Source organism: Rissa tridactyla, unplaced genomic scaffold (genome assembly GCF_028500815.1).
Source record: "Rissa tridactyla isolate bRisTri1 unplaced genomic scaffold, bRisTri1.patW.cur.20221130 scaffold_29, whole genome shotgun sequence".
Taxonomy (NCBI): Eukaryota; Metazoa; Chordata; class Aves; order Charadriiformes; family Laridae; genus Rissa; species Rissa tridactyla.
This window is the reverse complement of record NW_026529507.1, coordinates 3,623,982-3,651,546: the sequence shown is the minus strand read 5'-3', so window position 1 is coordinate 3,651,546 and position 27,565 is coordinate 3,623,982. Positions and strand designations below refer to the sequence as shown.

Here is a 27,565-nt window from a genome sequence, read left to right as displayed (position 1 = left end):
GTGGTGATGCATCAGCACAAGATAACAGCACGAGGAGTTGCAGGGCACTACAGGGAATTAAAGACATTCCTAATTTTGTACTGTCCAGCAGAGGAATTGTCACAACAGCTATGTTAGAAACATCTTTGTGCCCCGTAGAGAGGGCACAAAGCAAGCAAATGTAGGGCCTGTGGGGAAAGAGAAGCTGGGCTGTTTGTAGAGGAATCTACGACAATGGTTAAAGAAAAGAACTTGGGAAGGGGAAAGAGGAAAAAGGAAAACCGAAAGTTCAACTCCAGCACAGAACCACGGAACCCTGGAGGCTGGAAGGCAGCCAGCTTCCACCTTCTCTGTGCTTCCTCTTCAGGCTTGATGTTACTCAGAGCTCTTTTCTCATGCATGCCAGCCTCCTGCCACCTTGGCATGACTTCCTGCATGTTGGCATGGACCATTCTGGATGACGAAGAGGTGATCCTTGACCACCAAAAAGCTCTCTGCAGGACCCACCTGGCCACAGACATCCTCTGATCCAAGGGTATCAAAATTTACCTCCCTAACTGTTATGCCCATCAGTCTTTATCGTATGAGAATGAATTAACTTTCTTAAGATATATAGCTAGCTAGCTCCCATTGTGTACTGATTTATCATGCTTGGGTAAGTGAGTTAAAGGAGGTCAGCTCATCACAAGGAGCAGAAGAACAGCCCTGCCCTCAAAATAAGGACTTCTCAGAATCATTCAGCTGTCCATGAAGGATAAAAGATACCCCTGGAGAACCGAGATAATGCCAGTATCCTCGTCCCTCTTACACACCTTTGAAACTCTCCCAGTGTCCAGCATCACAGACAAGTAATTAGCAATAGACCAACTCCGGGGACGTCTGGATCAATAGACAAGCCACGAGAAGTCTGATGGCTGATGGAGCTGCAGAGATATAGCTACTTTGTGCAGTTTTACTGTGATTAGTAATTGGTACTCCGTGTGTGTGTTAGTTAGTCATTAGTCAAATAATAAGGTACCTGAATGCTTGAATGGCATAAGAACCCTGTGTTTAACCACATTTGAGGTACCCCAATTGAGCTCGGACGCCTCATGCACATGACTAAATATTTACACGTGCACCTCTGTACTTTGTGTCCTAGCCTCTCTGCTCGGTCAGCACGGGCCACTTGCAAATTTTCATAACACAAGTGACTGATTGCCACTGCAGTGGGGCAAGGTCTCTCCCTTCTCCATGCAGTAGATGTGAGGCAGTTTAGAACACAAGACACGTCGCACCAGGGTCTCCACTCATGTGTTGCACTCAAAGTGCTGTTTTTTCTCTTGCCCAACATTTACTCGCCCTCTTCATAATACAGTCAAGGAACAGGCAAAAAAATCTCGTGGGGGACCTGTCAGCAGCACCTTGTCATTCATGGAGATCACCTTCACCTTTGTCAAAGGCCCTTGAGGGCTGCAGAGACACCACTGACAAAAACCCTCTTTCTTGCCAGGGCCGCCCTTCCCAGCCCTGTTTCTCTCTGTTCTTGCAGACAGCAGGCTTTGCTCACCATCAACATCCAATTTCAGCTTTAAGCTTCCAGGTGCCGTCCACTTGACCATGTCTCTGCCGTGAAGCAAAGCCTTTGCACACAGAAGGTCTTCAATGCTTGGTACCAGGTTTCCTTTAAGAGACGTCCGAGCTTGGCCTGGAGCTACACCTGAGGTGCCACAGCCCAGATGTGCACCAAAACTCCCAGCCAGGGGAAGAGACAAGTTGAGAGAGAGCCTGTGCTTTTTGACTTTGACAGAGGAACTGCCAAGGCATGGTGGGACAAGGCACACAGCTTGGGGTGCTGCAATGGATGGCTACAGGCTTTTCAGGAGAGACAGGCTGGAAGGATCAGGAGTGGGGTTTCCTGAAAGTGAAGCCGTTAACTGGATGTATGGCGCAACTCCTTGGGGCAGGTGAAGAGTTTGGTGAGCCTTTGTGGGGGAGGGTGAGAGGCCAGTAGAAGTGTCCTGTCATGGTGGGAGATAAGGAACCCACAGTCAGGATGAGGAAGAGGGTATAGTCTTTCTGAAGGATCCCAGGGAAGCGTCTGGCTGTACGAGCCTGGGTCTCGCTGGGGACTGCCATGATACTGGCAGCTTCTGAAAGAGGAGCACAGCAGCATGTACAGTCCAGGTGGTTTCTGGAGTGTCTTAGGACAACGTCTTAGCACAGCTGCCAGATGGGCCAACAAAAATAATGCCAACCTTGATGTGATACCTGCAATGCAGGAAGAGCTGGTCAGAGACGTGAAGATTGGCTGTCGTGATCCTGAAGTAGTGGGGTCCCAGCACTCCAGGGCAGTGAGGAAGCAGAACAGAAGACTGCAGATGCTGGACCTCAGAGGTCCTTTTGCCTTTGGCCTACGCTGAGGAGTTTTCGTGGGGATCCAATGGTCAGGAGCATTGAAGGTGGCGCAAAGCTCTGTACAGCTGGTCTTCAAGGACAGCATCCTCCAAGAAGAACATTGGCCTGTATCAAAACTCAGTTTGAAACCTGAAAGTAAATTCAGGGGAATCATAACGAGATTTCCAACTTCAGGAATTCTTACAGAAGAAAACAAAGATATTAGTTGGACACTGCTGTATTGAGTTAGAGTAGGGAGAGAGAGTTCCGAGACACTCTATGCCTTTTTTGCCTCAGACTTCCCCAGCAAGGTCTCTCAGGGCTTTGTGCCTCGAGGCAAGACTCTGGACAAGAACAGCCAATGGCGGATAGGAATGAAATCAGGATCTACTGGAGCAAACTCAACCACTACCAGTACATGGGAATGGACAGGTTACATCCAGAGGTGCTGGAAAGTAAGAGAATGTCACAGTGAGGCCACTCTCCATCATCTTGGAAAGGTCCTGGAGGCTGGCGGGACTCCCTGACATCTGGCAAAAAGTAAATGCTGCATGCATCTTTCAAAAGGGTCCAGAGAAGGAGGTGGGGAGCTAAAGGCTGCTTAGCTTCCCTTTAGATGAGGAACATGTCCCAAAGCATGTTCTCTCGCACTGCATTTCTGGGTGCCTGAAGGAGACGGTGCCTGGATGAACTCAGGGAACATGTACACCGGTTACGGTTTGGCACTTGGAGGGCCATGGTGTTATGCCATTGTACGCCCCATAAAGATTTGGCCATCTCAAAAAAGGGACGATAGGAGGGAAGTGCTAGCAGGTGGGACCATTGCTTGACTGCAAAGAGATAAAGGCAGGATCTATCCAACGTATCCAACCTTCATTGCGCCCAGCCTCTTTTAGATAGGAGATACAGATGTGAAATATATTAAAATAAACATGTCCTCGGAACACAGTCTGGGATCTGTGCTTGACAGGAAAATGTGTTTTCTATTGGTCTAAGGCCATCCAGAATGGAAAGTGAACTTCAGGGCAGGGAATGGGGACGTGACATACAGCTGAGGCATGTCTTCTCTGTATTGAACTCTGCCTGCCTTTGATTTCCTTTGTTGGCCATTAGGAAACACCATTCTGTGTCAGCTCGTTTTCAAGGTAAAGCAGGTGGGAACCGGTGCCAAGGAGTGGAAACACGCAGCTACGGACTGGAGTGGAGAAAGCTCAGGTTTGAACAAGCTGCTGTAAGTCCTGGTTGCCAGGTGAGAGACATGGTGAGATTGAGACAAAGCCTGTCCACGGAGTGTTTGCAATAAAGGGTCTTGCCTTAAAGGGTCTTGAGGCTCCATTAGCATTAATTCAGGACCAACATGAACTGGAGATTGCTGGCATCATTTATTGTGTAAGAAGAAAAAATAAAGAACAAAATAAGAAGGAAGCAATCCTTTCTTATGGTTGTTTAGTATTGAAATGTATTCATCTGAGAACTCTCTAATTAAGCACAGAAGAACTGAGGAATCCAGGAAGTCTATGCACAGAGACTTGGCTGGTTATGGCATTTTGTATGGAAATGAGTCCTCTCCGGCCAAGATCCTGTAGACCCTCAAACACTGGGCAAGCCTCTAGAGAAGTAAAACTCAGCAGCAAACCCCAAGATGGTGAGGGTGTTACCAGGCCCCACTGATGCCCATCACTGGAGACACCATGGAGGGAACGACCGGACAAGATTCCTGTCCCTGGGGACCGGTGAAGCAGAAAGTCAGAAGCACTGGTTATAGGTGGAAAATCAAATGTGGAGGTGGCTCTGAAAACCTTTGATGCACTTCATCAATGGAGATAGCTACGCCCTGTCCCCTGTCCCTTGGGGATTTGCCAGAGCCTGTGAGATTCCAACAGTTCACCCACCTTCTTCCAAAGCCCTGATAATGTTCCCCTCGTACAGAAGATGCCTTAGCCCCCCGACTTGCTTGAACCTTCTGGTGGAAGTTCCAATATGAACTGGTGCCAAAGGCAGCCAAGTGGTGTGCTACATCTGACATTGCCAATGCATTCTTCTTTTTCAATCCCTTTGGCAGCAGGGTGCAGGCCACAGTTTGCTTTCACGTGGTGTCCAATGCACCTGGAATGCCCCCAGTGACAGGACAAGAGGTACTTGAACATAAGAAGTTCCATCCAAACATGAGGAGGAACTTCTTGACTTTGAGGGTGGCAGAGCACTGGAACAGGCTGCCCAGAGACGTGGTGGACTCTCCTTCTCTGGAGACATTCAAAACCCGCCTGGACGCATTCCTGTGCAACGTGCTCTAGATGAACCTGCTCCGGCAGGGGGGTTGAACTACGTGATCTCCAGAGGTCCCTTCCAACCCCTACCATTCTGTGATTCTGTAATCGACTATCCTACAGTTTGCCATGGAGTAATCCAAACTGCAGTGGAAGAGCCTGATAGCCCTGAACATGTACAATACATCCATGATCTCATCATGTGGGGCAACAAAGCAGAAGTGTTTGAAAAGGGGAAAAGAGCAATTGAGATTCTTCTGAAAGCTGGTTTTGCCATACAAGAAGCAAGGTCAAGGGACTTGCAGAGAAGATTCAGTTCTTGGGAATAAAATGGCAGGATGGATGCCATCATGTCCCTATGGATGCGGTCAACAAGATTGCAACTATGTCTCCACCAGCTAAGAAGAAGGAAGCACAAGCTTTCTTAGGCCTTGTGGGATGCTGGAGAATGCATATTCCAGGTTGTAATCAGCTTGTGAGCCCTCTCTATGGAGTAACCTGAAAGAAGATCTATTCTGAGTGCGGCCTTGAGCAACAGCAACCCTTTGAGCAGATCAAACAGGAGATAGCTCGTGTGGTAGCTCTTGGGTCTGTCCAGACAGGACCAGCCGTGCGTAATGGTCTCTACAGTGCAGCTGGGGCACGTGGTCTCACCTGGAGCCTCTGGCAGAAATCATCGGGAGAAACCTGAGGTCAACCTCTAGGCTTTGGAGATGAGGGTATTGAGGATCGGAAGCCCTCAACACCCCAACCGAAAAAGAGATCCTGACAGCGTATGAGGGGGTTTGAGCCACTTCAGAAGTTGTTGATGGGCAAGCACGGCTCCTCCTGGCACAGCAGTTGCCTGTGCTACACTGGATATCCCCTCCACACATCACGCGACTGACGCTACATGGACTAAGCGGGTAGTGCTGATCACACAGTGAGCTCGACCAGGGAAACCAAACCTCCAGGAATCCTTGAAGAGATTACGGACTTTCCAGAGGGCATAGATTTTGGAGCATCTCATGAGGAGGTGGCTCATGCCCAGGTGGCACCCTCATACAATGAGTTGTCATCTACTGATGAAAGGTGTGAAAGGCAGGGCCAGAAGGCTGGATGCCTCTCCCAAAGCTGGTATCAGGAGCACACCCAAGGAACTGTTCCATGAAAAGTCCTCATGGTGTTCTGGGGTTCTCCACAGACTCAGGGGGACAGGGTCAGAGTTGCAGGGGGATCTGTTAGGGACCAAGGGCTGGACGAAGAGAGCTCCCTTCTTGGTGGCACATGTCCAAGCAGAGTGCACATGGCCTTCGATTATTCTTTCTGGTACTGTCCCGCTTGTGGTATGGGTGATGGCCACCGCTATCCTGGAGAGGAACTTGGAGTTGCCAGGAGAGCTCATGGGATCTCCCGGAAAAGTATGTGAGTCTGGGTGAGCAGTGAGTGGCACCTCATCAAATGAGTGACCATCCAAGGTGGAGTGTCCTTGAAGGAAAGGTGAACCTAAAGAGCCCATGGGCTAACAAGGCCCCTGCAATGCCAGGAGCCAGCAGGCCAAAGGGACAAAAGACTAGACAATGGTTCAGCCCACTGTCCTGGAGACCCTGTGGGACCGATCTAGGGCAGCCCTTCCCTGCCCTTTGTGACACTAAAGACACCCCATTGTCCTGCCAAGCCCTGTCCTTGTCTACTGAGCAATCAGGGAAGATGGAAGGGGACTCAGCAGCAGTGATCCCTTTCTGGCTGGGGCTGCTCCCCACCTTGACCAGCATGGCGAGTGCAGGGTCACCCCATGGCCCCAGGGCACCACAGCCCCCTCCCTCTGCAGAGCAGCACCGCCAGCTCAGGTCCCTGCAGGAAGCATGGGGTGGGAACCAGGAATGTCCAGCCAGGCCAGCCTGGACACACTCACCTGGGGAAAGGCTTTCTGGGGAGAAAGGGTGACCAGGGAGAAGAGCAAGGGAGCATTTCTGTGCCTGCAGGGAGGAATCCATGGGAAGGACAAACCTCTTCCTGCAGGCCCCCACTCTGGGCAGGCTGCTCTGTGCCTGGAGCAGGACTCTTGTGCTGGCCTGGGGAGAGGGGCTGGCACTGAGGGGACACAGACCATCTGTGGCCCAGGCACTGGGGGAGGCCACCAAAACAGGAGGGCTGAGGGGGACAGAGCCCTGAGGGCTGCCGGGGTACTTTGCCAGGGAGATGTCTCCCCACCCTTGAGCACACCTGTCCCATGCGGTTCCAGCACGGTGGGGCCATTGGACCGTTAATGGGGCATCAGGGCCCGCCTTCCCATTGCTCTCCAGTTTCCCATCCCCTTACTCCTCGCTCAGTCACATCCCTCTAAACTCCCCAGGTGCTGCTTTGAGCTTCAGGCAGTTGGAAGAATGCCCTGGTCTTTCGGCAGGCTGATAATCTCTTCAGCCTAATCCTTCCATGTGTTTATATCTGTCATATCCCATCCATCTCTCTCCCATACTTGGAGTGAGGTTATTCCTTTTGGTTGGTGACCCTCGCTGGAGGAGGTTCACCAGGTTGAAGAAGCCCATGTCCCTCATCGTCCCCAGACAGGGCTTATGCGCTAAGCCCCAATCCTCAAAACTAAGAAATTCCAACTGAACTCAAGAAAACAGGTTTTGGCATCAAGAACCCTGGCACGGGCTGCCCTGAGAGGCTGTGGAGTGTCCTGTCGTGGAGATACTAAAAACCAACCTGGACATCTTCTTAAGTGACCTGCTCTGGCTGACTCCCTCTAGGGCAGCAGGAATGAACTAGACGATCTCCAAAGATCCCTTTCAATCTACATGATTCTGTGAGGACATGGCAGTCCAGCAACATCTAGGGTAGATGCTTGTGAGGTCCCTTCTGCCTGAGAACCCAACAGGCCAGCAGCAGGCCAAGGCCTGGCGTGTTGATTGTGAGGTCACCGCTGCTATAACGGCAGGAACCTGGCGGCAGGCCAACCCCCGGCTCAAGGCTGGGTTCGGTGCCTACGAGGTCATTTCTCCATGAGTACCTGACAGGCCAGCAGCAGGCACGTGGTGTGGATGTTGGTTATGAGGTCAGTGCTGCCACAATCTCTGATAGGCCAGAAGCAGGCAGATATTGATTTGGAGGTCACTTCTGCCTGAGTCCTTGATAGCCCCGCAGCAGGCAAATGGCCTGAATGCCAGTTGTGAGGCTGCTGCTGCCTGAGGACCTGAGAGACCATGAGCAAGCTCGTGGGTGTTTGAAGCCCTGTGTTCCAGAGCACCCCTTAGGCCAGCAGGTTGAAGACCAGGCTTGGTTCTTGTGAGGCCCCAAGTATGGGACATGGCAGCAGCATGCGTATGAATGCAAGACACAGTATGGGACACGCCAGCATGTATGGAACACACCAGCAGCTAGAGGTCGCTTGTGGGATCACTGCTGCTTGGGCACATGATTATCCAGCAGCAGGCTCATGACTGGGGTCTGTGTTTGTGAAGTCATTTCCTTCTGAATACCTTTGTAGGCCAAAATGAGGCTTGTGGCTGTGTTTGGAGCCTGTGTGGTCTCTTCATCTTGGAAACTTTCTGGACTCTAACATAGGTGGTGGGACATCCACACTAATGGTCCCAAGGCTTCTTCCAGCTTTTACTTTCTGAGCAGTGAAATGTCTTGGGATTTCTCTTCCATGGGTTGAGGTTTCTGGGCTCACTGGTAGGGCGTCCAACAAAGCTAAGATGCCTGGGCGTGAAGAGTGAAATATTTATTAATATACAAACAGTGATTTAACAAAATTAGTAGTGAACGCGACAGTGTTTTATGGGATGTGATGACAAGGTACACTTGATTCTTTATTGCATAGAGGACAGGGTCGGACAAGCTGTCAGGGAGACCCTCCCGTTGAGTCATGAGGCTCAACTTGCTTTCTAAACTCCTTCTCGGAGAGGAGTCTGCCTGAGGCTGGATCCAATGCTAGTCCCAGCCTTGGTTAACGGTTTATGTCTAAAGGATTATATATGTGCAATCAATCCTTTCTATCACTTAGCTAAGATTTCACAGTTTAACGTTCTATTAATCACCTACCGAGAACCTGTTGTGGCAAGGAATCTCTCGACGTCTAGGAGGAGAACCTTAAGCGAGCATCCCTGCTCAAGGGGAGATCCTGGCGTGCAGCCCACTGCCGTGCAGGAGAGCTCCAAGCACTCTTGGGCTGTCCACTATTTATAGAGTAAGAGAATTGACCTACAGTCATATTCGCATGGGAACAAAATATCTAGGCCCCCACTCCAGACAGTGTGTTGGCTGTGTTGCCAGCCATCCCCCAAAGTCCAGGTGACACTCATCACACCTCCCACTGATGGTTATGGCTTGAGCAGGAGCTGGGGAGGGGCAGAAGCGGGAGAGCGCAGCGCCACAAGATGCGGCACACAGGGATGTGGTTTAGTGGTGGACCTGGCAGGGTTGGGTTTACAGTTGGACACAATGATGTTAAAGATCCTTTCCAACATAGATGATTCCATGAGTCTGTGATTGTTTTGAGCCTCAGGACTCTGCTTCCTCCTCGCCCCTTCTCTGGGAGGCCAGGAGGTGTCACAGAATTTTCCTGCACTTGGCATTGCTCCCCCTCACATCCCTCTGCCCCAGGAAGAGCCCTGGGCCACAAGTGAGGGACAGGGTCTGCCTTGCCAGGGCCTGGGGCTGAGGGCTTGGCCTTTCTGCTGCATCAAACCAACCAAGGGTTTCTTCAGCATTACAGCCACCTGCACTCTGCCTTTGCCCACCTGCAATCACAGCCTCCAATTATCTGCTCTAACGAGTCCCTGGGGAGGCTTTGTCAGGAATGGCCCTCAGTGGGGCTCATTAATGCTTCCAGGTACTTGGAGTTTGACTTCTGATTTCTTGAGCACTCTGTTCAACCTTCTCTCAGTATCTGAGGTCTGTGGACTCAGCAGCAAATACCCCATGGGGCTCATTAAAAGACAGAAAGCCTTAACAAGCTTCTCTTTTTGTAATTTTCTTCAAGACTTGTACAGCTAATTGGAGAGGTTTCATAGTGTAATGAAGTAGGAAGATTTCAAAATGCATCTGATAAAAATGATCTTTTCTGTTAAAGGATATATTTTATTACATTTCACTTTACAGAAGAGGTGATAGAAGCATTCTCTGATTGATATTGGTGCAGAGTGTTTCCTCAGGAAGTCTGGACACCTAGGTAAAGCAGTCCCTTGATGTCCATCGCTGGATGGACAGCCTTGCTCCTCACCTCCCCAACCTCACCATTTCTGACATTGCCCACCTGGGACTTGCATCACTGCTCCTTGCATCAGACTTCTCCACTGGTCTCTGCAGCTGCAGGTTACAGCTCCATTGCTCCATCTCCCACCTGAGCCCCTTAGAGACCTGGCTGCACCCAGGCACAGGAGAATTTTCCCCATTCTTCAGAAAAGAAAAGTAAAGCACAATCAGTTTTCATAAACAATAAATGATATTCTGTAATCATATGCTAAGTACAAGCTACCACTAATGAGGTTGATTTCTACAAGGGATAAACTTAGGTAGTTAGATAAAAAATGATAGATATAAACATAATTAAAGAGCTGGCTAAGGAGGCAATTAGACTGTTGAGAGACAGTCAGGCTGTTCAGTCCCTGAAGGTGAAAGCAGCAGCGTGGGCGAGAGGTACCTGGATGAACAAAGAGTAAATGGAGAAGAAAACTGAAGAATTACGGAAAGGGCCTTTGCCTAGACAGTCTGGATCTGAAAAGGTGACTTTAGAAATGGTCACTGTATCAGGACAAGTAGACAAAAAATTAGAGAAACTAACTGCACTGTGTAACAGGGAGAATAGTTGTAATGGCGTCACAGGGAAGATCAATATTTCTTTGGAATATCCTTTCTGAGAGGTTATGGGATTGGCAGAGGTCTCTTGTGAGAGAGGACAAGCAAGTGGTGCACCCATCTTTGGAAGAATCCAACACTGCACCCCAGGGAACCAGAGGCTGCACAGGCTCACATCGGTGAGGAGCGGGCCATCAGTTGGAGTCCTCTTGGGTGACATTTGTGGGCACCAACAGCAGAACGTGTCCAAAACCCATCAGCATGGACTTACCAAGGGTCAATCATGCCTCGCCAACCTGACTGCCTTCACGATGTAGTAACTGCATTTGTGCATGAGGGCACTCTTGCCACGTTTGTCAATAGCAATAAACTCGGAGGATCATTTGTTTACCAATTAATTTACCAATTACTGCCATGGGCAAAACAGACCCAACTTGGGAAAATTCATTAAATGTATTTCCAATTGATTGTAACAGAATAGGACAGTGAGAAATAAAACACAATTCAAAACACCTTCCCCCCTCTCTCCCTCCCTTCTTCCCAGGCTCAACTTCATTCCTAACTCACGGAATCACGGAATCTTCAGAGTTGGAAGGGACCTCTAGAGATCATCTAGTCCAACTCCCCTGCTAGAGCAGGATTACCTAAAGCACATCCCTCAGGGCTGCATCCAGGCGGGTCTTGAAAATCTCCAGAGTAGGGGACTCCACAACCTCCCTGGGCAGCCTGTTCCAGTGCTCTGTCACCCTCACCGTAAAGAAGTTTTTCCGTGTATTTGAACGGAACTTCCTATGTTCTAGCTTGTGCCCATTGCCCCTTGTCCTGTCGCTGGGAACCATTGAAAAGAGCCTGGCTCCATCCTCCTTAAACCCACCCTTTAGATACTTGTAAACATTAATCAGGTCCCCCCTCAACCTTCTCTTCTCCAGGCTAAAGAGTCCCAGCTCTTTCAGCCTTTCCTCATAAGGGAGGTGCTCCAGTCCCATAATCATCTTGGTTGCCCTACGCTGGACTTGCTCCAGTAGTTCCCTGTCCCTCTTGAACTGGGGAGCCCAAAACTGGACACAGTACTCCAGTTGTGGCCTCACCAGTGCAGAGTAGAGGGGGAGAATGACCTCCCTCGACCTACTGGCCACACTCTTCCCTATGCAGCCCAGGATGCCATTGGCCTTCTTGGCGACAAGGGCACATTGCTGGCTCATGGATAATTTGCTGTCTACTAGGACCCCCAGGTCCTTCTCCTCAGAGCTGCTTCCCAGCATGTCTGCCCCTAACCTATACTGGTGTTTGGCATTCTTCCTTCCCAGGTGCAGGACCCTACACTTGCTTTTGTTGAACCTCATTAGGTTCTTCTCTGCCCAGCTCTCCAGCCTGTCCAGGTCACGCTGGATGGCAGCATGGCCCTCTGGAGTGTCGGCCACCCCTCCCAGCTTGGTATCATCAGCAAACTTGCTGAGGATACACTCTGTCCCCTCATCTAGGTCATTGATGAATATATTGAACAAAATTGGACCAAGTATTGACCCCTGAGGGACACCACTGGTTACAGGCCTCCAACTGGACTCTGTGCCGCTGATCACAACCCTCTGGGTTCTGTCACTCAGCCAGCTCTCGATCCACCTCACCGTCACCTCATCTAGCCCATACTTCCTCAGCTTCCTAATGAGGATGTTATGGGAGACAGTGTCAAAAGCCTTGCTAAGGTCAAGGTAGATGACATCTACGGCTCTCCCCTCATCCAGCCAACCCGTTATAACATCATAGAAAGCTATCAGATTGGTCAGGCATGATTTGCCCTTGGTAAATCCATGCTGACCACTTCCAATAACTTCCTGTTCCTCTACGTGCTTGGATATGACATCCAGAATGAGTCGCTCCATTACCTTCCCAGGGACAGAGGTGAGACTAACCGGCCTGTAGTTCCCTGGGTCCTCCTTCTTGCCTTTTTTGAAGATTGGAGTGATGTCAGCCTTCCTCCAGTCCTCAGGCACCTCTCCTGTTCCCCATGACCTTGCAAAGACAATGGAGAGCGGTCTAGCGATAACATCTGCCAGCTCTCTCAGCGCTCACGGGTGCATCCCGTCAGGGCCCATGGATTTATGAACATCCGGCTTGGCCAAGTGGTCTCTGACCCGGTCCTCCTCAACTAAGGGAAAGTCTTCCTCTCTCCCGACCTTCCCCCTTGCCTCCAGGGTATGGGATGCGTGAGGGACGGCTTTATCAGTGAAGACCGAAGAAAAGAAGGCATTCAGTAACTCTGCCTTCTCTGTGTCTTCCACCACTAGGGCACCCGTCTCATTCATCAGTGGGCCTATATTTTCCCTAGTCTTCCTTTTTCTGTTGATATACTGGAAAAATCTCTTCTTGTTGTCTTTAACTGCAGTGGCCAAGCTGAGTTCTGATTGAGCTTTGGCCCTTCTAATCTTCCCCCTGCATAGCTTTTTTATATCTTGATAATCCTCATAAGTTGCTAAGCCCCTTTTCCAGAGAATGTAAGCCTTCCTTTTTTTTCTGAGGTCCAGCCAAAGCTCTCTATTTAGCCAGGCTGGCCTTCTTCCCCGTCGGCTCGTCTTTCGGGACATGGGGATGGCCTTCTCCTGTGCTTCTAAGAGCACCTGCTTGAAGTATGACCAGCCTTCCTGGGCACCTTTGCTCTTCAAAACTGCCTCCCAAGGGACACTCTCAACCATGCTCCTAAACAGGTTAAGGTCTGCCCTTCGGAAATCCAAGGTGGCAGTTCTGCTGGCTCCCCGCCTCACTTCACCAAGAATTGAAAACTCTATCATTTCATGGTCACTTGAACTCTTCTACCTTTGCCCCGAGTAGCACAGGGGGGTTGTGGAATGGGAGTTGCCGTCAGTTCATAACACTTCGTTTCTGACCTTGCCCAAATGTGGGTCCTTCCCACTGACTGCAGTTCTCCACAAACTGCTCCAGCGTGGATCCTTTCCACAGGGTACAGTCCTTCAGGCGTGGACTGCTGCAGTGTGGGTCCCCCACAGGCCACAGGTCCTGCTGCAAAACCTGCTCCAGCATGGGCTCCTCTCCTTGGGCAGCAGGTCCTGCCAGGAGCCTGCTCCACCGGGGTCCTCCATGGGCTGCTGGTCTACCGCTCCTAAAGGAAAAAGGCCAGCCCAGCACGGCTTCTCTTCTGGACCAGACCACAAGAAGTCCCGGAGGATGGCTGTTTCCTATGCCCGTGGGACTTGAGAAAACTCAGAAGACTCCAGTGTTTTGGGCATTGCTGAACAGAGTTTGCATGGTGTCAAGGCCTTCTCTGTTTCTTTGTTCTGCTCCCTCCAGTGAGTAGGTGGGAGGTGAGAAAGAAGTTGAGAGGGGACCCAGCCAGGACCGCTGATCCAAACTGACCAGAGGCATATTCCATACCATATGACCTCATGCTCAGGAATAAAAGCTTGAGGCACAGGAGGAAGATGGTGGGGTTTTTTATTGTTTAAGGAGTCTGCTGCTTGGAGACTGGCTGGGCATTAGTCTGCTTGTGGGAGGTGTTGAGTGATGGTCTCCGTTTCACTTGTTGAGGTTTTTTTTAATCTCTTCTCTTCACCAGTTAAATTGTTATGTTGACCCCAAACTTTTCACACTTTATTTCTTCCTTGTCCCACTTGTGAAGGGGGAAGAAAGTGTGAGCGACTGTGTGGCTGCTGGGCTATTGGCTATTGGCCATGATCAACACATCACAGCAAGGAAGATTGTGATAGCTGGGAGCGAGTTCAGCGGTTGGCCACCAAGATGCTTAGGGGCTGAAGGGGAAGGGCCTTCTTTAGCCTGGAGAAGGGAAGGTCTTGGGAAGCTCATAGCAGCCTGTGTGTCCCTATGGGGACATTTTCAGGGCCATGGAGCCAGGCTTGTGACAGTGGTGCTTGGCAGGAGGTTAATAGACAATGGTCAGATGTTGAAATAAGGAAGGTTCAGGACAAAGAAAATGAAAATCTTTTTCTCTGTGGGGGCATCCAAGCATTGCAGGAGGTTTCCCAGTGACATTGTGCCATCTCTGTCCTTGGATGTTTTCCATCTCCTACGGGATAAAGCCTTGAGCAACATTTGACCAGCATTGGTCGTGCCTTGAGGCATTTGACCAGCTTCCTGAACAAAGCTATCAGTATGCCATGCCTCCTGAGATTCCTGGGAGCAGCCACTTTCTTGTCTTTCTTGTTCTTCTACAAACTTCTCCACATCTCCAGACCAAGTGGTGATTTAGGCTGTAAAGAGAATGGAAACAAAGCCTCTGGCTTGGTTACTATCAACTTAATTGCTAAAAGAGAGTGAGATGGAGGGATCTCAGAGCTTCCAGATTCCTGTGGAAGGTTGAAGGCCTCCAAGAAAGGAGTTGAAAATAAGAGTGTTGAACTAGCCTAGCCTTTACATCACTTCACATGGGATGCTTCGGCTTCCCACTTTCAGTCATTGGCACCCAGAAACCTCACATGCTTTTCTTCCTCTCCTCCCCAAACCTGACCAAGTGACATGAAGAAAGAAAGCAGAAGGGCCCTAGGCCCCTGTGAATCAGCTGGGGTCTGGCACTTGGAGGGCCGCTCAGTGAATGGCAGTTCTTTCGTGGTCCACCCGATAAAGAATCAAGCTGGGAAGTCAGCCTGCAAGAGCAAACCAACAAGGTCCATGGACAGGCAAGGCTGTGTCTGGAGAACCTTTACACCTACAGCGTAGATCAAGCTGGGGCTGAACCTCAGGCCTGGGCTTAAAGGGGATCCTGAGCTGAGGGACAGAGGGGTGGGAGGAGGCCCCAGGTGAAGCTGCTCAGGGCCATGAAGGCCTGTGGATATTTTCAGGGCCCTGACATGGTTTCCATGGGAGCCCACCTGCCAGTGCCCTCAGTAGGCCTCCTTCCGTACTGTCCAGGGTCTGTGCTCTGCTCCTCTCCTTCCCTGTTCCCCTGGAGATCTGGGAGACCACCATTTGATGGTCACTACAGCCAAGGCTGAGACTGGTCTTCACATCTCTGACCAGCTCTGCCTCTTGGCAGTACCAGCTCCACTTGAGCATCAGTGTGGCCCATTTGGCAGCTGTGCTAAGAACCATCAGCATGGACTTACCATGGGTAAATCAAAGAAAAAGGAAGCCTACAGAAGGTGGAAGCAAGGACAGGTAGCCTGGGAGGAATACAGAGAAATTGTCCAAGCAGCCATGGATCATGTCAGGAGAGCCAAAGCCCAGAGAGAGTCAAATCTGGCCAGAGGCATCAAGGGCAACAAGAAAGCCGAATAAAGAACACGGACTTCACAGTATCCAAGTGCTGTTGTGTAGAGTTCTTTGTTTCAACACCAATCTGTGTGAAGCAGTTGACAAGCTGGAGGGATGGGATGCGATCCAGAAGGACCTGGACAGGCTTGAGAGATGGGCCTGTGTGGACCTCATGAAGTTCAACCAGGCCATGTGCAAGGTCCTGCACGTGGGTCGGGGCAATCCCAGGCACAAATACAGGCTGGGTGGAGAATGGCTTGAGAGCAGCCCTGAGGAGAGGGACTTGGGTGTGCTGGTGGATGAGAAGCTCAACGTGAGCCAGCAACGTGCACTCGCAGCCTGCTCCGGTGTGGGTCCCCCACAGGCCACACTTCCTGCCAGAAACCCTGCAGAGGCATGCTGGAGTGGATGGCAGGTGGACACAAAACGATGGATGAGATTCCCACAACGAGAGTAAAAGCTGCAGTCCCCAAGGCCAGAGAGAAACAGGCCTTGGCTGCGCAGCCCTGGCAGGAGAGGGGTTTGCTGTCCCAGGTTACTCTGAAGCACTGTGGGACCTATGGCAGAGGTGGAGCTGATCTGCAAGAAGGACAAGCTGCTGCTGAGAAAGTCCCTGGGGGAGGACAGCTTGTGATCTAGGCACACTGTGGGCATCATGCTGGGGGCTGACTGGCTAGATAGTGGCTCTGCAGAGAAGGACCTTGGGGTCCTGGAGGACAAACAGCTGAGCATGAGCCAGCAATGCACCACCATGACAAAGGCCAACAGCCTCCTGGGCTGCATCAGGAAAAGCATTGCTGGCAGATGGAGGGAGGTGACCTTCCCCTCTCCTTGGCACTGGTGAGGCCACACCTGGAGTGCCCACACCCTGCACACTCACACAACTTAGCTCTACACTGACATTTTCCTCTCCCAGGCTTTTACCAGCCCATCCCAGCTGTTCCTCATCTCTCTCCAGAGCCCTTGCCCTCTCCTCTGCCCAGCCAAGCACAGCTGCCCGGTCTGGGCTGGTCCCACAGCAGTGCCCACCACAGTTGCTGCAGAGCTCTCGGCACTCACTCCACAGCCCCAGCTCCTCTGAAGGGCACACAGCCCCTGGGGGGCAGACAAGGAGCTCAGCCTCCCCATCAGCCCCAGGCTAGTGCTGGCCTCAAGGCAAGGAGGAAAACAGGCTAGTCACTCTCTGCCTCTCCTGATAGCCTTTTGAGGTGACCCCCAACCCTGAGTGAATTTGCCCCCTCCTCTGCTCACATCAGCCCCGCTCCCCAGGACAGCACGACATTCCTTGGCCCTGAGGGTCCTCCGGCAGCTCCCACACCTCTCCAGCCTCCCTTTCCCACGCCTACCGGATCCACACTGACTTTCTGGGCATTGCAGAGTCCTTGTTTGTGCATACCTCAGTTTAGTGTTTTGCTTGTGGGGGACTTCACCTCTGTGGATGTTTCATCTCCTGTGTCTTCATTCACTCCCAGCTCAGGGCACGTGGTGAGTCCCCATCCTCTCCTCACACATCCAAATTCATTTCCATAGAGCCTGCTGTATGCCATAAGTCCTGACACATGTGAAGCAGCCTGAGGAGGTAATCGGGAGCTCATGCACCATCTCCACTACCACTGGAGACAAGAAGAGAGCCTTTCAAACCAGAACATTTGGTCCACGGAACCCAATAGTACAGTGAGCTTAACCCCAAACACAGGGAGAACACAGGGAGAAGAGACTCTTTGAAAGACCAGTTCGTTGGACATTTTATTGGCAGCACCTTTGGAGGAAGCACCTAGCATCCAGGCACTGCACCTGGGAGATGCCTTTTTCTTGAAGAGCTGCTATTAGGCAGGTCACCTTTGACACAGTGTTGTGCAAGGCTCAGACACAACTGGAACAAACCTCAAGACAAGTGGTACAAACCCAGAAAATTATACAGAAGCAGGATGACTGCAAGAGAAAAAAGCAGGCTTATTGCCTAACAGAAAGTCTAGAAAACATGCGAAGAAGGGGAGACAATTTATTAATGGTGAAACAACGTCCATTGAGCCAGTTTCCATAGGGCATCCTTGAGCTCCTGGTTCCTCATGCTGTAGATGAGGGGGTTCAGTATTGGAGGCACCAATGAGTACAGGACTGCCACCACCAGGTCTAGAGCTGGGGAGGAGATGGAGGGGGGCTTGAGGTAGGCAAACATGGCAGTGCTGACAAACAGGGAGACCACAGACAGGTGAGGGAGGCAGGTGGAAAAGGCTTTGTGCCGTCCCTGCTCAGAGGGGATCCTCAGCACGGCCCTGAAGATCTGCACATAGGACAGCACGATGAACACAAAACAACCAAAGCCTAAACAGGCACTGACCACAAGAAGCCCAGCTTCCCTGAGGTAGGAGTGTGAGCAGGAGAGCTTGAGGATCTGGGGGATTTCACAGAAGAACTGGTCCAGGGCATTGCCCTGGCAGAGGGGCAGGGAAAATGTATTGGCCGTGTGCAGGAGAGCATAGAGAAACCCACTGCCCCAGGCAGCTGCTGCCATGTGGACACAAGCTCTGCTGCCCAGGAGGGTCCCGTAGTGCAGGGGTTTGCAGATGGCAACGTAGCGGTCATAGGACATGACGGTGAGAAGAAAATACTCAGCTGACATGAAAAAGAAAAAGAATAAGAGCTGGGCCACACATCCTGTGTAGGAGATGTCCCTGGTGCCCCACAGGGAATTGGCCATGGATTTGGGGACAGTGGTGGAGATGGAGCCCAGGTCGAGGAGGGAGAGGTTGAGGAGGAAGAAGTACATGGGGGTGTGGAGGCGGTGGTCACAGGCGATGGTGGTGATGATGTGGCCGTTGGCCAGGAGGGCAGCCAGGTAGATGCCCAGGAAGAGCCCGAAGTGCAAGAGCTGCAGCTCCCGTGTGTCTGCGAATGCCAGGAGGAGGAACTGGGTGATTGAGCTGCCATTGGATATTTGTCCTCTGGACATGGGGACCTGTTCGAAGAAGAGACCAAAGTCTATTCAGTTTCTCAGAAAAACTTCTGAAAGTTCCTCTCCCCTTTCAAGCAGACCTTTGGCAGGTCCCTTTCATGAGCTGTGGTTGGTGCTGGCTGAGGGTGCCGCTGGGAGCAGGGGGCTCTGCAGGATTCAGTCCTGCCTACAGCAATTGGTCGATAGGAAGACGGGGTGATCTTAGCCTACATCCACTTTTGATATCGAAGAGCTTTTCAGCATTGTCACTCCTAATTCACCCGACGGCAGAGCAAAGTTGAGGGGAATTTGTTCTGTGGATTTTGTTCCGGTTGTCACACAAGAGCTGAGGAGTTTTGGAGCATTCCTGCTGCACTCCAAGTGAAATCCTGTGGGTGCTGGCAGGCAAAGGGACTGTCCCTCAGTGAAGAGTGTGGAGAGCTGACCTGTCCCTCAGCCCTGCTCCCAGCTGCCCTAGGCAGGCACCTTTTTGAGCTTGAGGACAGTAACACCCAGGTGTTCCCCCCAGAAGACCAGGACACTGCTGAGAGCAGAGGAATCTCATCTCTCCCCTCCCAGCCAGGGACACAGAGGCCTTATTGCAGCTGCCGACCTACAGCCGTCCCGTGGCATCTCCTTGGCCTTAGCGCTGTGGTGTCTTCTCTGTCGGGTACTTAGAAAACACAGAGATGCCATGGGAGAGTTGTGACCTTCTGGAGGGCAGCCTGCAGCTCAGCAGGGCCCCCTCAGGGAAAGAGCCAAATGTCTTTAAGATGGGGTGTCCTAAAAGGTCTTTTCCAGTCAGGCACACTCTGGTGCCTGGCTCCAAAGTCCGCGAGGGGATTTGGCTGCTTTTCCTCCATGGAAACATCTGCATGGCAGGACCCAAGTGCTTGTGTCTCAGCTGAAGCTGAATCCCCATCTCCCTCTTTGTTGGTTGAGCTGTTGGGAAGGAAAGTGATGGCCGAGTGTTTGTGACGCTGAGAGTGGGGGGCTGCACTGTGTGGGAGAGGAGACCTGGGAGCGGCTGCAGGAAAGGTGCTTGCACTGCAGCGGATGGCAGGGGGGTGCCCGAATCCCCCCTCCCCTCACGTTTCTGGGATCTCCTCCCTCTCCCTCTCTGACAATGTTTCTGCTGCCTGGAGCTGTCTCTGCTGGGAACCGCTTCTCTGTGCCCAGGTCTCCTCCTTTGCAGTGCTCACACAAAGAGAACTCCATCCCACCTGCGATGTGCTCAGCTCTGCCCTGCAAACACCTCCTGGCAGCAGGGAACTGCTCCAGGGCATCTCTGCCTGCACAGGGGCAAAGGGGCGGCTCAGAGAACTCAAAGGGAGTGGGCGACCCCGTGCCTTCGCAAGAGTGGGAAAATAAAGTCCCATCTCCCACTGTCCACCCAGCCAAACAAGGTGACTCATCTCAAAGCACAGACTCCTTCCCTTTCAGGTAATCCCCACTTTGACCAGCCTCTTGAAAAGCTTCCTTGGAAATGCCCTGGCAGTGATCCCCCGGGGTGCAGGGACCGTCTGCGGAAGGACAGCCCTGGGCTCCTCTGGCTGCACACCCAGTTTGGTACCCCTGCAGTCATCCCAAAGACAAGGAAACCACCGTGCCCCGACCTACTGAAGTGCAGCAGGGAAGCCCTGCTCCAGAGCACGTCCTCCTCCTCTACTTGGGAATCTCTGAGAATCCTCCTGCCAGGTCCTGCAGGCTGCGGGATGAACCAGGTCTAGGATGTCCTCCAAAGAACACCAAACTCAGTACCCTGCAGCCAGAGACTTACCATATAGAGGGCTGTGAAGATTCCTCCCGCAGTGAGAGCTCAGCTATCCCCCCGCTCCTAGAGTGCCTTTAACATCTCTGCCTTGCTCCTCTCCCCTTGGCACCTGCAGGCAGTGCCCTCAGCCCTGCTGCGCTTTGGGCAGAGCTGTCTCTCTGCAGTGCTGTGGAAGGAGTGCTGCCCGCTTGCCATGAGCTCCCTCTGTCCCAGGAGCCCAGCCCAGCTCAGCAGCAGAGGACCAGCCCAAGGCAGCCCTTTCTCTGCCCACTTTGGCCTCCCTTCAGGTGTCCCTGGGGCTTCGGGAGAACCTGCTGGGAAACAGGCTGAAGTCAGCACTGAGGTTCCCTTCCTCAGCTGGGCAGAGACACTTCTTTCCAGCTGTGTCATTTCTATTCCCAGAGACAGAGTTAGGCATGAGAATAGCCTTTCCTTGTCTCACCATTAGACAGGACACCCAGACAGCTCTTTACCCCTGGTGGGTGCAGTGATGCAGCTGAATCATTTGAGGCATCTCATCCTGGGTTTGAAGTCCTGGGCTAGGAGAGGACTCCCTCTTGTTCCTTCCACAAACCCACAGGAGGTGGGATTCTTCTTGCCTCAGTTCAGGAGTGCACAAACACAGGCAGCTGTATGGGAGCTCCTTGTCTCAGCTCTCAGGCTACTTAATGGAGATTGAGGGTGTTGTTCAGGTGGAAACACCTGGTGACATTGGAGGTGACACCAGAGCTTGTCCAAGACATTTGCAGGTGACTGCAAGCTCTAATGCGGCAATGCTGAGAGACAAGGCAGCATCGGGGGGCACCATCCTGGAGCCTTGTGAGGAATTCCTTTGGCAGATGGAAATGACAGCAGGTGTTTACATTTAAGACAACTAAAAACTTTCCTTTTCCTTATATCTACAGCAGCCTACAGAGGTCATCAGCTGAGCAAACAGACCTAAGTCCCTCTCTTTCTCTTCTCCATCAGCTGTAGTTCCTAGCTCTCCACTGACTGTAATGGCAGTTGTTTCAGGGACATCCCTACATGGCTTAACCCAATTCAGGAAGCTTCTCAATGGCCAAACACAGGCCTGTGGTGCTAAGTGAGATGCCAGCGCTCTCCAGCACAGGCTGGCAGGGACCGCACAGGACCTATGGGAAAGCCATTGGTGTTCAGAGCAGATGCGTGAGGGACACCCCAGAGGGCACTGCAGGCCGATTTGGTTCCTTTGTGCAAGCCTATGTGGCATCTCAGGCACGTTCAGTTTCCGTGGATCAGCGACTGAAACCCACCACTGCAGTGAGGCACGGTCTCACCCATCTCCATTCAGCTGATGCAGAGCAGGTCACGAACAGGAAGCCTATCACACTGGGGCCTCAAATGATTTGGCTGCTCCCAAACTCTCCCAGTTCTTCTTTCAACAATCCTTTCCTGAGGCCCTTGATGAGACAGTCGACACAGGTGAATGATTTTCACAGTGTTCCTGGATCACAGCTTATCCACACGCAAGGACATTTTGAGCAGCACCTTGTCATCCTGGAGATCAGCTTCACCTCCACCACAGGTCTTCAGCAACACTACAGACAACAAAGCCTGCTTCTTCCAGGGCTACAGAGCCCAGCCTGGCTTTTCTGGTGTTGTAGGGAGCAGCGTTTCCTCGTTTAGTGCCTTCACATTGCCGCCTGCCGTCGCATCCAGTATGTCTCTGGTCTGGAGCACAGCATTAGCAGGTGTGGGGTCTTGGGCACTTGGTACTGGGTTTGCCTGGGACAAGTCCAAGCTTGGCCCCAGTGCTCCAGCTCAGGTGCTGCAGACCAAATGTGCACCAGTGCCCTCAGCCTGGGGCACAGACCGGAGGAGGTGGAGTCCCATCTGCCATCCTAGAGTTTGTACGTTGGTGGAATAAGTGGCAAGGGGTGGTGGGACAGCTCACAGTGGTGCTGCCATGGTGCATAGGGGCTTTTCAGGAGAGACGGGCCAGGAAGATGAGGAGGGAGATGCCCTCCATGTGCACGAGCTTGTTCTATGTGTGGAGCTCCTCTATGGGATGTGCAGCAGGTTGCGTGAGCCCTTGTGAGTGAGGGTCAAAGGAGAGGCCTGTTAGTGTGACACCCTCGTGGGAGACAAAGCACCTGCAATCAGGGTAAGGAAGTGGAGAAAGGTTTGCTTAAGCAAGCCATGGAAGTCCTCAGATCCATGACCCCAAGTGCTATTGGAGACTTTAATGACACTCACTGGCAGGTGAGCATGGCAGGATGCATACTGTCCAGCTGGTGTTGGGGTCTCTTTGGACAACTTCTTTGCACAGGCGCAGACCAACAAAGGTGATGCTCACTCCAATCCAGTCCTTGCAAAAGAGGAAGTGCTGATCAGGGATGCGAAAACCAGTGTCAGCTTTGGCTATAGGATAGGGACCATGAAATACTGGGAGAAGATTTTAGCCTCTTCAGGGGACTTTCAGTGGTAGGCCCATGGGCAGCAGTATTGAAAGGCAGCAGAGCTCAGTACAGTTGGTCTTTCAGAGAAGCATCTTCCAAGCATAAGAACTGTCGACATTCATAAGCCGGAAAACAACCAGACATTTCAGGAGAGCAGCTTGGCTAAGGAAGGAACGTGGATGCAAGGACTGATGCAGGAATTTAGAAATAGGGATGGCTTTAGAGGAGCCAAAGCTTCCCTAGTGTTGACCCTTGCAAGAGCTTCGAGGACATCAAGAGGATCTCTTAGTACTTCCAGACCAATGCAAGAAAAAACCCAAAGATTATCTGTGGCCACTGCAGAATTTAGTAAGAACAGGTGCAGAGAAATATGAGATACTGTATCCCCCTTGCCTTAGTCTTCCCCAGCAAGGTCTCTCAGCCCTTTGCTCCTCAAGGCAGGAGTCTGGAAGAAAATAACCAGCAGTGAATGCGGATCAATTCAGGTGTCACTTGGGCAAACATAGTCCTTACCAGCCTATGGGGCTGGAGGGGCAGGCTCCCAAGGACCTGAGCGAGCAGGACGGTGTCACCGTGAGGCCCTTCTCCATCATCTTTGAAAGGTCACGGAGTCTGAGGGAACTCCCTGATTACTGTAAGAACCCAAACATTGCATGCACCTTGCAAAAAGGCCCAAAGGATGAGCAGGGTAACAGAAGGCTGTGCCCCCCTGTGACACCCCTTTCTGGGTGTCTGAAAGAGAAGGTGATTTACCCTGGATTTACCCAAGGTAGCTTCTTCCTGGCCATCCTTTTTACGTTTTCTGAAGAAAGGAGAGGATTTCTGGGCAAGGAAGAGCAATGATTGTCTTCTACCTGGAAGTCAGCAAGGCTTTCAGCATCATCCCCCACAATGTTCAATGTCAGCACACTATGGTCTGCATGGATGGATAAATAGATGGGTGAAAACCAGCTGGACAGGAGGGCTGTCGTGGTTTGGGGCAGATTGGCCAATGGTGAGATGACAGATGCTCTCCCCCACCTCTCACTCCAAGGAGACACAGAAAAGAGAGAAAAAGATTTATGAGTTTAGAAAAAAATGGTTACTGTAATAAAAAAGTAAGAGTTCATTAAAGTAGTTACATTAATGAAATATTAATAATAAAATATAAAGGAAATAATGAAATAGATACAATGCACACAAAACCGTTTCAGGCTCCCAGGGAGATGTCAATGGCAGGCACTGGGGAAGTCAAGGACTGGACTCAGCACCAGATAGGAACTGGATATCGGATATAGATTCAGGAACACACAGGTCAGGATCAAAGTCAGAGAAACAGGGTCCTCCTCAGGGATCAGTCACTGAACAAAGAGAGCCATTGAAGAAAAGAGCCGACCTTTTGATCCCTCAGCTTTTATACTGAGCATGGGAGATGGGATGGAACACTCAGGAGATGGGATGGAACCATGGTAATGCTGGCCTCCTTTGTGGTATCTCTGCAATAAAAGGGAGTTTCCTCAGTGCCATGGGTGAAAATAGGCCTTTTCTTCCCAAACTGGAGTGCAGAACACACTCAGGGAACTGAAGGCTGAAAGGCCTTGATGATGTGCTTGGGTGCTGAATGGACGTGGGGGATGGATGGGGGCATCCCTCACGTCTCATCATGATGAGAAGTCATGACATGAGATGTCAAAACTGGCTCATAAGTCATGACTGACTCACCCCAGAATTCCCTCTCGATTGCCGGTACATCACCATTCAGGGACGGAGCACCAGCCACGTCCCTTGCCTTTGGGGATTCACAAAGTCCAAGCCTGATGGTGAAGTCGGCACTCACAGGAGTGATGGGTGGCCCCATTGAGGCCATCGCTGCCATTCAGGAACAGCAGGGAAAGCTCTGGATGACGAAGGATGCCAGGACATGCTCCAGAAAGAGAAGATCAGTGCTAATCCTGACACCTGAGTGCAAAGAAATAGTTGCACCTCAACAAAATAAATTACAAAAAATCCCAAACTAAACCCAGAGAACAGCATCCGCCACCAGCACCGTTTCAGTGGTAGTTCCAGCCGCTGCAGAGCTGCAGCTGACGGCCCTGCTGTCCCTGTCGCAGGACTCCAACTGACAGCAGTTACCAAGGCCCTTTGGGAAGACTGCACTGGGTGTCACCTTCTCTGAAGAGGACCTGCTGCTTCCCTCTGGCTGCCATTAGCAGCAGAGCCCTCTGGTTCTCCACCCCACACTGTGGGGGTCTCCACCACAGACCTTGGGGTGGCCCTGGCAATAACGTGTGACAACCTGCCGGTGGTGTGGAGGATCTGCTCTTTCTATAATATCCCCAATGGCACCACTATTAAGGTCCCCTTTTTGATTGACACCGGAGCAGATGTTACAGTTCTTCCCGAGTCGAACTGGCCCCCAGGTTGGAAATTGGAAGACGCCCCCATGGTGGGCGGAGTTGGGGGATTAACCCAAGCTCGGAAGAGCGCCCAATTAATAGCAATTACGCTTCACACTGAAAAGGGATCGGAGAAAACCATCAACCTCTTCCCATATGTCATGCCAGGAGTCCCACCACTATTGGGAAGGGACGCTCTAGCCCTATTAAATGCCAGGGTGACAAATTTACCTTAAGGGCCACTGCCGTACACCCACTTCCACCAATTAGACTGACGTGGAAATCGTCCGATCCAGTGTGGGTCGAGCAGTGGTCCCTGTCGAAGCCTCGAATGGATGCTCTTCTTGAGCTAGTCGATCGCGAGCTACAACGAGGCCATATAGAGCCTTCTACTAGCCCATGGAACACCCCAGTTTTTGTAATACCCAAGCGGAACGGTGAGGGGTTTCGCCTCCTCCATGACCTACGTGAAGTAAACAAAAGAATCCAACCAATGGGCCCTGTCCAAACGCTGCTGCCCATGAACTCTATGATACCGGGAAGGGCAACCTTGCGCTGTCCTCGATATTAAAGACTGTTTCTTTTCAATACCTCTGCATGAGGAGGATAAGGAACGGTTTGCCTTTTCTGTCATGTTTCCAAATAGCCAACGCCCCAACCTACGCTTCCAGTGGAAAGTGCTGCCACAAGGAATGATTAACTCACCTACTATCTGTCAAATCACTGTGGATCAGGCGCTGGCACCGGTCCGACGCAGCGACCCGACTGCGACTATCATTCAATATATGGATGATATTTTGATCGCCGCGCCATCAGGGAGCCAGGTGGACCAGCTGGTGCTAATGGTTTCAGAGACTCTCAAAACAAGCGGGTTTGAGATCGCGAGCGCAAAAATTAAAAAAGGACCATGTGTTAGTTTTTTGGGAGTGGGGATCACAAGCTCCTACATGACCCCCCCCCAAATGAAAATCCGTCGAAACATCAAAACGCTTCATGACATACAACAGCTAGTAGGGTCCTTGCAATGGCTCCGCAATATCGTCCTGATCCCTCCAGAAACCATGGCCTCCCTATACGATCTTTTAAAAGGACAACACCCATGGGAACCAAAAACTCTAACACCGGAAGCACTGACTTCTCTTGACTTTATCAAGCGTCAGGTATCGTCAAGCTCACTCGCCAGATGGAACCCGGCTGTACCACTCGATCTGTACGTGCATTTCATGGAAGGGGGGGGAGTAGGGGCCCTGGCCCAGGGCCCCCCCGAAAAAGCTCAACCAATACAATGGGTAGTCCTGGGAAAACCGTCACGTGCATTCTCCCCAGGAGTCGAGTGCCTTGGTAACCTCATCATGAAAGGCAGAAAACTCGCCCTAAGACATCTAGGCATTGAACCTGCCAGAATATACCTACCCTTCTGCAAACGGCTCCCAACGCAATCAGTGGCAATGTCAGAGTATCTAGCTATAGCCCTCATCGGATTTGGTGGGGAAGTCCAGTATGCCACAAGGCCCCCTTGGACTCAAATGCTGGCAATTGTCGATATCAACCTTCCACAGAAGATCATGGACCGGCCCCAGTCGGGACCAACGGTCTTCACAGACGCATCCTCAGCGACCTCAACCGCGGCAGCAGTATGGCAATCGGGAGGAGAATGGCACTGCATTAAAATGACCGATTGTGCGCTTTCAGTCCAACAGCTGGAAGCGGCGGCCGTAGTACTAGCATGTGGACTGTTTCCAACGGAACATCTCAATATAGTAACTGATTCAATGTTCGTGGCCAAGCTTTGCTTAGCCATGTCAGGGCCCGGTGTGTCAACATCTACAGTAGCTCTAATGCTAGAAGAAGCGCTTTTTTCCCGAAAAGGTACCATATCGGTCATCCACGTCAACAGCCACACCCCAGTTAAAGGGTTTTTCCAAACCGGTAACGACAAAGCAGATGCCGCTGCTAAAGGATTATGGACACTAAGAGATGCCCGCCAGCTACACGAATCTCTCCACATTGGAGCTAAAGCGTTAGCAAAGAGATGTGGGATTTCAGCCACTGACGCGAAACACATAGTAGCTACGTGTCCCCACTGCCAAAAAGTACCACTGTGGTCCAGTGGAGTTAACCCCAGAGGTCTCAAAGCCTCCGAGGTGTGGCAGACGGATTTTACGCTCTGTCAGTTGCTGAAACCTCGGGCGTGGCTAGCGGTAACCGTAGACACATATAGCGGGGTGATCGTAGCTACACAACACCTTAAGACTGACTCCAAAGCAACCATCCAACATTGGCTGACAGCCATGGCGTGGCTCGGCGTCCCTAATCAAATCAAAACAGACAATGGTCCTAACTTTGTATCTAAGTCAGTCCGAGCATTCGCTCTGAAATGGGGAATTACTCTATTACGTGGCATCCCGTATAATAGCACAGGACAAGCCATAGTA

At 51.5% G+C, this 27,565-nt stretch overlaps 1 protein-coding gene across 1 annotated transcript; it reads right to left on the bottom strand.

Moving 5' to 3' along the window:
* Positions 1-17,700: 17,700 nt before the first annotated feature.
* On the bottom strand, positions 17,701-18,363 carry LOC128903337 (olfactory receptor 14J1-like; the record flags this gene model as incomplete). Its single annotated transcript, XM_054187352.1, has 1 exon — positions 17,701-18,363. A coding segment is annotated over one exon (663 nt), but the record flags the coding sequence as incomplete, so codon positions are not given.
* Between the last annotated feature and the right edge of the window lie 9,202 nt (positions 18,364-27,565).